Below are 9,957 nucleotides of genomic sequence, written 5' to 3'. Positions count from 1 at the left end.
AAATAAAAAAATGTTTTTAAAAAGTTAAGCTTTATGATGCTGGGCTTTTTGTTTTATTCTAGCTGCTTGAAATCTGGTAATTAGAAGATTGCCCAACATATATCCTTGTTGAAAGAATGAATGAATAATGTGAATTTTTTTAAATTTCTGGGGTGTTAATTACAACTTCTATCATTTTAGGAAATATCTAAAGATTAAAATAATATTTTCAAAGTGTACATTTCCACAATTTCTCAATGTAGAAATATATTTTACAGGTTCCCAATTACCAGTTCCTTTTCAGGGCATCCCTTGAAAAACTCCGGATCAGAAATTGGATCACTGAGATACGATTGAAGGAGATTGAGCCGAAGACCCGTGGGAGGCTCATTTGTCATTTTCACTCCATTCTGTAGAATTGTCACTGGGAACTAAGGGGAGAAAATAAAAAGAGAACATTACACAAGGTCTCAAGCTCTTGGGGCTCTCTCTATTTAAGAGTAAGTTACAAAACAGATATCAGGGAAGAAGATTCTAGAAATAGCTATCCTTTTAAAATCTCACAGGGCTAGTTATTAAAGCTAACAATATACAAGGGAACAGAAAACCAGATAAAGTACTAAACTCTATGAGAAAGAAACATACTTTGGGAGATGGGTAACTTGTCAACCAAAGTCTAAAGGAAGAGTTACAGGCTTCAAGGTTAAAATCTTCACATATCTTTTCCAACATGGGCATCCAGGAGACAGCAAGGTGACAATTTTGCAGGCAAACCCATGTTCCATCTTCTAACGCTGCTTTAATCATTTTGGTTGCAACTGGTCCTTGCCCCTGTCCCAGCGAAATAGCTTGAAACTTATTTCCAGACATAGCTTTATCATTTGCAAATTTCAGCAGGCCTACAATGGGCACATACACACAAAAACACCATCTTACTACTAACTCTAAAATTACATACTATGTGTTATCATTTCAGTACCTACATGCTAAATGGTGAAAAAAATTCTTTCTCTGTAAAAATGATATGAACTGATTTACAATCATGTAAAATATGTGCATTGAGCAAGGTGTCTTATTAATTTCTAAAAGCTTACAGTATCTATCCACTTACTAGCCATGGGATCTGCTCCTGGAGACAGCACAAAGATCAAGGGAATAGTACAATTTGAATCCAAGTAAGTCTTTGCCAAATCAAATGGTGGAGGCTCAACAAACTTTTTCCCTAGTTTGTCAGTTACATAATTTGTTATAGCTGGAGTAATCTGTTGAAGACATAAAATACAGACCTTTAGAATACTTTTTACTTCATGTTAACAACTTTGTTATTGAAAGCCACAAATGGATAAGATTAGTCTAATGATTAAGAGAAGTGTATCATGGACAACTCATTCCTTTCCTTTATATAGGAAAAGCTTCTATGAATGAATAAAAACAAATTCAACAATCAGAAAGAAAAATGGGCTAAAGGGATAAATGATTTACAGAAAAAGAAATACAAAAGAATCTTAAACATATGAGACACCCAGACTTTGATTTCAAGTAGCAGAAATGGCAAAAGATCCCCTCTTTTGTCATTTTTTGGTAAAAGAATCTAGAGATCATTCAATCTTTCTTCACTAGATGTGGCTGTGTGTCTTAGTTTTAACTAGAAGCATAGAACTGTAAATGGAACCTTTATTATGTAACAACGATAACATTTTCATAAGGGAGTGTTGTTTTCCGTCAACATTCTCCACTCCTCAATAGGGGTGGTGATTGTGAGGCAGCTTCAGCCTTGCTGGGAGGCCACACTCTAAGGGACTCCTTGAGAATGAGAGAAGGATCCTGAATCCCTGCAAGACCTTGAGGGCAGAGCTGCCCAGCCAGCAGCCTTCAGGGCTGTAGAGAATAACTGATCATCAGGAGAAAAAAGGACAATCTCCTCCTCTGTGATATACAGCCTCAAAGCCCAAGGGAGGCTAAGTTAGGAGTCAGTGCTGACTCAAAGGCAGTGAGTTGATTTTAGATCGCTAGATGGCAGCATCATCATGGATGGAGAAGAGATTGAGATTGTTAACAATTTCCGTTTGCTCAGTTCCCAAAGCAACACTCTTGGCACCAGGAGTCAGGAAATCAAAAGACTAATTGCATTAGAGAAATCTGCTCTCAGGGACCTCTCCAGAATGCCGAAGAGCAAGGATGTCAGTCTAGAGACTAAGGTGAACTTGATCCAGATCATGGTCTTCGCAATTACTTGCTACGCATCAGAGAGCTGGACAGTGACCAAGGATGATGGGAGAAGAATTGATGTCTTAGAGTTGTGGTGCTGGAGATTACTGAACATAACATGGACTGCTAAGAAAATGAATAGGTCTGTCCTGGAGAAGGTGAAACCAAGCTGCTCCTTGGAGGCAAGGATTTTGAAGCTCCATCTCACATACTTTGGGCATGTTTCCAGGAGAGACTGGTCTTTGGAGAAGGACATTATTCTAAGAAGGGTCGAAGGACAGTGCAGAAGAGAAAGACCCCAATGAGGTGGAATGACACAATAACTGGGGTAATGAGGGTCAGTGTGTCAGAGACAGTGAGATTGACTCAGGATAGAGCAGGAAGGTTTGGAGCTACTGTGCATTGCATCACTATGAGTCATACTCAACTCGACAGCACATAACAACAACAACTGTTATAGTACCTTACTTTATAATATTCATAAAAAGAAAAACACAAATTATAACTATGCTTTTAGTGTCATTTTTTAAAAATCTCTTATATAAGCAATTATCCAAAAGTTTGACAATATCCTGTGTAGACAAATGTATGGGTGAGCAGACATTCTCATACACTTCTGTGGAAGAGTGGTGCAACTTTCACAGAGGGCAGTTTGGCAATACCTGTCATGGGTTGATCACTTGGGAACAGGAGAGAAGAAGGTACATCTTAGTGATAGGGCTAAATTATTCATTGACTAAAGACTATTTTAGACCTGTCCTAATCTTTAAAATAATCTTTGAAAGGAATAATATGAACTTTTAAAAAACTACCTACTTACTATAGGAGTTGTCATATTATTTCTATAAAGGACAAGTTAGTAAATACTTTGGGATTTATGGGCTACATACTTAAAACATTTGTGTTGCATATTTTTATTATTTTTATACAACTCTATATGTCATGGTTAAAGTGATCTATCAATTTAGTGGTCTATGATTCACATCGATTTTGAAATTAAGTAATGATGCAGTTTGGCAGTTGTGTAATGATCTAATGCTCTTCCATTTTGTGATATAATGTAATCACATTTGTGATGTGATTTGATGTAATCACTGGATAAGTAGTAAAGGGAGTTTCCCCAGGGGTATGGACTGCATGGAATATAAATGTACATTCTGGGAAAGCCCACAGGCTCTTGCTCACTCGAAATCTTGCATCCAGTTTTATCATCATTTGACCTCCAGTTCTTGATACTTAGACCAGCAGCCTATTGCTCTGCATGCCAAGATTCTGATTCGCCAACCTCTGTGGTCTGTGAGCCAGCAGCTTCTCATCTGACTGTTTATCTGGGTTTGTCAACTCTGTAGCTAAGTGAGTCAAAAGAAATATCTCCAGCCTGACATCTTATGGAGAATTTGTGACTTAAAATGTTTACAGCCATATGAACCATTTCTTGAAATAAATATCTCTCCCTTCGTATTATGTCATATTTGTTATATTAGTATGTATTTCATATATATATGAAATACATGCATATATATAAAATATATATACATACATACATATAAATAATTTTTCCCCTAGTTCTAATTCTCTAAAGAACTTAGCCTAAGCCATCTTTAAAAATCTAAAAGTCATTCTTAACTCAGGACTGGACAAAAACAGGTGAGAGCTGGATTTGACGCACAAAAGTTAATTGTTAACTCCAGAACTAGCAGATTGGAATGTGGCAATCTTTAAAAGGAGACAAAACACAAGCCATCAACAATATCGCATTTACAATGTCTAGCATTCAGTTAAATATTACTGGACATGCCAAGAAACAGTAAATATCAGTGAATAGAAATGGGAACAGAATATGAAATGACTGATGTTGTTAGGTGACACCAAGTCAGCTGTGACTCAGAGTGAACTATTGTTACTACCCAACCCTGCATCATCCTCACAATTGGTTGTGCCTAAGCACATTTGTTGCAGTTACTGGGTCAGTTCAGCTCTAGAAATTCCACTTGATCTTTGTTCATATTTCTTATTTCCCTTCATATTATCTTTTAAAGTCTTGAACATGATTATAATGTTTTTGCTACATATCATTGAGTCAGAACTGACTCACAGCTGACCCTCCAGAGGGTTTTCAGAGGTAGTAAACAACACAGGAAGCCCATCTTTTTCTTTTATGGAGCAGCAGGTGGATCCAAACTGTGTTCCTCTGGGATGGCAGCACAACTACTTACCACTAAGCCACCAGAGCTGTTTTTAAAATACCTAACTGCCAATTCATGAGAAAGTCTGCTGTTTGGGACCTCTCCAAAGTACTGAAGAGCAATGGTGTCTCTCTGGAGACTAAGGTGCATTTGATACAGGCCATGGTCTTCGCAATCACTTGTTATGCATCAGAGAGTTGGACAATGACTAGGGAGGACAGAAGGAGAATTGATGCCTTTGAGCTGTGGTGCTGGAAAAGAGTATTGAGAATACCATGGACTGCTAGGAAAACAAACAGATTCATCCTGGAAAGGGTTAAACTGGGTGGCTCCTTGGAGGCAAGGATTCTGAAGCTCTGTCTAACATACTTTGGACATGTTGTGAGGAGAGACTGGTCCTTGGAGAAGGACATCATGCTTGGTAGGGTGGAGGGACAGCGCAGGAGGGGAAGGCTCTCTATGAGGTGGATTGATTCAGTGACTGGGGTAATCGGGATGGGAATGTCAGAGACAGCATGATTGGTGCAGGACAGAGCAGAGTTTAAGGCTGCTGTACATAGGGTCCCTATGAGTCGCAAGCGATTCAACGGCACATAACAACAACAAACAACAACTGCCAATTCTATAGAAAATATTTAAAAACAACTTTTATAATTGTGCTCAAAAGTTGAAAGGAAAGCATGAACAAAGTAAGAAGTGAAATTAAGATATAAAAATGACCAAATGGAATTTCTAAAACTGTAACATGTAAAAGCTGAAATGAAAAAAAAAATTGAATGAGATTAATAGTAGATTAAACACCCTGTGCACCACAGCTCTGAAAGCCTGCCCTATCCTGAGCCAGTCTCACTGTTTCCAACACACCCCATTTTGTCAGTTACTGTGTCAATCTATCTCATCCTAGGTCTTCTCTTGTGCTGTCCCTCCACCCTTCCAAGTGTGATGTCCTTCATCAAAGACTGGTCCCTCCTTGGAAACATGCCCCAAGTATGTCAGATGTATCTTCAAAATCCTTGCCTCCAAGGAGCATTTTGGCTTTACTTTCTCCAGAACAGACCTGTTTGTTCACTTTGTGGTCCAAGGTGTATGTTCAATTCTCTTCTCCAGCACCACTACTCAAAGGCATTAATTCTTCTTCTGTCATCCTTAGTCATTGTTCAGCTCTCTGATGCATAGCAAGTAATTCTGAAGACCATGGCCTGGATCAGGTGCACCTTATTCTCTAGACTGACATCACTGCTCCTTAGCATTTTGGAGAGGTCCCTGACAGCAAGTTTCCCAATGCAATTTGTCTTGATTTCCTGACTGCTGGTACCAAGGGTGCTACTGATTATTGACCCCAGTGAGCTGTAATTGTTAACAATCTCAATCTCTTCTCCATCTAGCCAATTGGCTAGTGGTGAGAATCTTTTCTTGATGTTGATAGTCAATCCATATTGAAAACTATAGTTCTTGACTTTCTGTAGCAAATTCTTCAGGTCCTCTTCAGTTTTGGCAAGCAAGGTTTTGCCGTCTGCAGAGTGCCATTTGTTTATGGGTCTTCCTCGAGTTCTTATATCACATTCCTCCTCATAAAATCCCGCTTCCTGAATGATTTGTTCTGCATATAGATTGAAAAGACATGGAGATAGGATACATCCTTGATGCACTCCTTTTTTAATTTTGAACCACTCAGTGTTTCCTTGTTCTCTTCTTACGACTGCTTTCATATCCAGGTATAAATTCTCTATGAGCACAAACAGGTGTTCTGGGATTCCCATTCTTCTTAAGGATAGTTGAAATTTGTTGTGATCCACACAGTCAAATGCTTTTGCAGAGTCAATGAAACACAGATAGACATTCCTCTGGTACTCTCTGCTTTCAACCAAAATTCACCTAAGATTGGCTGTAACATTTCTAGTGCCACAGCCTCTTCTAAAACCAGTTTGCATTTCTGGTAGTTCTCTGTCAATGTACTGTCTCAGTCATTTTTCAATAATATTCAACAGCATCTTGCTTGCATGTGATATAAGTTTGATAATTTTCACTTTCTGTCAGATTCTCTTTTATTTGGAATGGAAATAAATATGTATCTCCTCCAGTCAACTGGCCAGGTAGTTGTCCTCCAGATTTCTTGGCACAACCTGGTGAGCACTTCCAGGGCAGCATCTGTTTGTTGAAATATGTCAATTGGCATTCCATCAATTTCTGGGTCCTTGTTTCTTGCCAATTCCTTCAGAGCAGCCTGAACTTCCTCCTTCATCACCAGGGCCTCCTGTGCATATGTTGTTACACGAAATTCTTCTATGTCAGCCACTTCTTTCTGGTACAGTGACTGAGTGTACTAAATAAGAAATCAGACAATTTAATGATAATAGAAACTCTAATTGAAGCACTGAAACACACACACACACACACACACACACACACACACACGTAAAAATAGTGGACAGAGTACAGTGTTGGCAGAGCAATTTCTTACAAACTAGGCCACTAGAGCTCCCTGAAAATCCTGGATAGGGGTGCCAAAAATATTTGAAAAATAATAGTAGAAAAAATGTTCCCATTTGGGAAAAACGATAAACTCAAAGGTCCAAAAGGCTCAGAGAAATCAAAGCTGGATCATCAGCTGCAAACATCCGAAGTGAGGGTTAAAGAACCTGATAGGAGCACAACCTGTTATTTCATACACTGATAATTATCTGGGTTCCAAATATCTTTTACCTTATCAGGTCTTAAGCACCGAAGAATTATGATTTTCTGCAGCTCATTTAGTGTTGTATCCAGTGGTGGTGGAAACTTAGCATTGTGTGGCTCTTTAGAGTCATAGATTTCCCGCCATCCATTGATATTTTCAGAAAAGTGATCCCTACGGATGAAAGCTTAATAATCATTCTTTTCATTGGGGGAAAAAGGAAAAGACTGGACAAGGAGATAAAAAAAATACAGGTATAATCTAATGATTTAAAATTCATTAGAGTATAAATTATTTATCACTATTCAGTGCTTCACCATCAGATTTAAAGAATTACCTTAGTCCTTTGAAGGCAGGATATTCACTTGCACGACAAATTTCTTCCCAGCTTTTATCTTGCAGCCAGGATGGATCGGGATTTTTCTCAGCACTCTTAAGACTTACTCCTCCAGTTAAAAGAAACATTAGTTCCTGGTATTCGATCTCTTTCTTTGCCCTGTAGTTTCAAGAAGATTGTTAGATATTGTTGATCATAAAACCTAATTAGGTCAATTTGTGCTTCTAGCCAAGACAATATAAACAGGACTGAATACAGCTTCCTGCTGTAAACAACTAGAAAACCTAACAAAATGAAGAAAATCACTATTACGGGGAACTATATCAGGCAGTGCAGAACTTGGATCCTTGAAGGAAGGAACACACGTGAGATGAGTCCTGTGACAGCCTATTGGTATAAGCTTTAGAGCTGTACTCTAACCCAAAGGCCACTCTTTGGCAATTTTAATCTCCTGGGAGATACATGGGAGAAAGATAGGCACTCTCCTCCCGTGTGATAAACAGCCTTGTGGAGGGTCAGCTACGAGTTGAAACCAGCATGCCAGCAGTAATAGAGAGACTCTTAGTGTAAAGGCTGCTGTATGACGACTGCCCTATTTATATGTAGAGTCAATTCCATCTCACTGTGACTCTATAATTGGGCAGACTAGAACTGCCTTCAGGGGTTCCAAAATCTCTACAGTTTAACAGAAGCAAACTTCCAGATCTTTCCTTCATAGAATGGCTGGTGGATTTAAACTGCTTTCAAAAAAGTACATCTTAAGGGCAAACGACAAAATATTGAAAATAAAGCATGAAAAAAAAGATATACCTTATAAATAACAAGTTAAAGGGGAAAGTATCAGTCTGGAGACTAAGGTGCACCTGAATCAGGCCACAGTCTTCACAATTACTTGCTATGCATCCGAGAACTGGACAATAACTAAAGATGATACAAGAAGGATTGATGTCTTTGTGTTGTGATGCTGGAGAAAAGTGTTGAACAGACCATGGACTGCCAGGACTGTAGAGGGTGAAATTATGCTGCTCCTTGGAGGCAAAGATTCTGAAGCTCTGTCTCACATACTTTGGGCACATGGCCAGGAGGGACCAGTCCTTGAAGAGGGACATCATGCTTGGAAGGGTGGAGGGACAGCACAGGAGAGGAAGACCCAGGATGAGATGGTTTGACTCAGTGACTGGAGGAATGGGATTAGGTCTGTCAGAGACAATGAGATTGGCTCAGAAGAGGGTAAGTTTCAGAACTAATATATATAATGTTGCTCTGAGTCACAGGCAACTCGCAGGCACATAACAACAACAATATAGCTGTATCATTACTACAAAAAGGAAACTTCAGGGAGAAAATCTTTACAGAGATTATCTTTTAATACTTCTAACTAATATAATGTCTGAGTAACTGTGGTAAGTCTATGTGTATGGTCCTAATAGCATAACCTCAATATATATAACACAAAATATGACCAAACTAAAAAAAGATAAATTCACAATCATAGTGGGGAATTTGAACACATTTTCTCAGTAACTGATAAATCAGACTAAATAATGGATGGTGTAAGATTAATAAAGTTGAGTTAGTTAATACATATATATCATGCACTCAACATATCTAGAACATTAAAAAATGACCACACTTTCAATCAAAAGGCACGTCTATACAACTATCAAAAGGCTGAAATCCTAGAAATCTTTGTTATTTAACAAAAGAGCAGTTACTTTAGTAATCAAATAGCAAAAAAGAAAAGGAAAAGGTAAAAGAAAAAGCTTTTAGTATACCATCATTAAGACTGATGTTTACTCTGGGCTTTTATAAAGAATTTTTTGTTGTTCCTTTATATTAGTTCATTAAGAGATTTTTAAAAATCATTAATGAATGCTGAATTAGCAAATAATTTTTATTTTTTTAACATTTTCTAATTTTTTTCCTTTATTTGGAAGGTGAGAAAGAAGGAGGATAAGGCGAAGTTCTGATCTGTTGTTCAGAGGATCATTGCGAATTGCAGTCAACTTGATCTCACCTAACAACAACTACAGAGGGATGTTATAACATGGGGTCAACTTGCCAGGAGAAAATCAGTGACATTTGCTAGGAATAAATAATAGAAGATGTATATGATACAGAAAATGGCAAGTTGTCATAGACAGAAATGAAACCACGAAAGAAATGGATGATACACTAGTTTCTTTGATTGAAATACCAAATATGCAATGTTGTTGTTGTTATGTGCCGTCAAGTCGCTTGCGACTCATAGCGACCCTATGTACAACAGCCCTAAACTCTGCTCTGTCCTGTGCCAATCCTAATGTCTCTGACACTCCCATCTTGATTATCCCAGTCACTGAATCAATCCACCTCATAGGGGGCCTTGCCCTCCTGCGCTGTCCCTCCACCCTCCCAACAAGCATGATGTCCTTCTCCAAGGACCGCTCTCTCCTCACAACATGTCCAAAGTATGTAAGACGGAGCCTCAGAATCTTTGTCTCTAAGGAGCCACCCGGTTTAACCCTTTCCAGGACAAATCTGTTTGTTTTCCTAGCAGTCCATGGTATTCTCAATACTCTTCTCCAGCACCA

The 9,957-nt window shown here is 38.5% G+C and overlaps 1 protein-coding gene across 1 annotated transcript in view; it reads right to left on the bottom strand.

Annotated features, from left to right (window-relative positions):
- Window positions 1-9,957, bottom strand: part of DNAH12 (dynein, axonemal, heavy chain 12) — a 225,301-nt gene that overhangs the window by 23,921 nt on the left and 191,423 nt on the right. The window contains exons 59-63 of the mRNA XM_006892286.1: window positions 7,385-7,543; window positions 7,077-7,221; window positions 1,091-1,241; window positions 625-878; window positions 270-410 (exon numbers count right to left, since the gene is read on the bottom strand). Of these exons, the coding sequence (XP_006892348.1) occupies window positions 270-410; window positions 625-878; window positions 1,091-1,241; window positions 7,077-7,221; window positions 7,385-7,543 (850 nt within the window). The remainder of the gene's footprint in view (window positions 1-269; window positions 411-624; window positions 879-1,090; window positions 1,242-7,076; window positions 7,222-7,384; window positions 7,544-9,957) is intronic.

The sequence above is a fragment of the Elephantulus edwardii genome, unplaced genomic scaffold (assembly GCF_000299155.1).
Source record: "Elephantulus edwardii isolate Elephantulus edwardi_28Jun2011 unplaced genomic scaffold, EleEdw1.0 scaffold00113, whole genome shotgun sequence".
Taxonomy (NCBI): Eukaryota; Metazoa; Chordata; class Mammalia; order Macroscelidea; family Macroscelididae; genus Elephantulus; species Elephantulus edwardii.
This window is presented reverse-complemented; position numbering and strand designations above follow the sequence as displayed.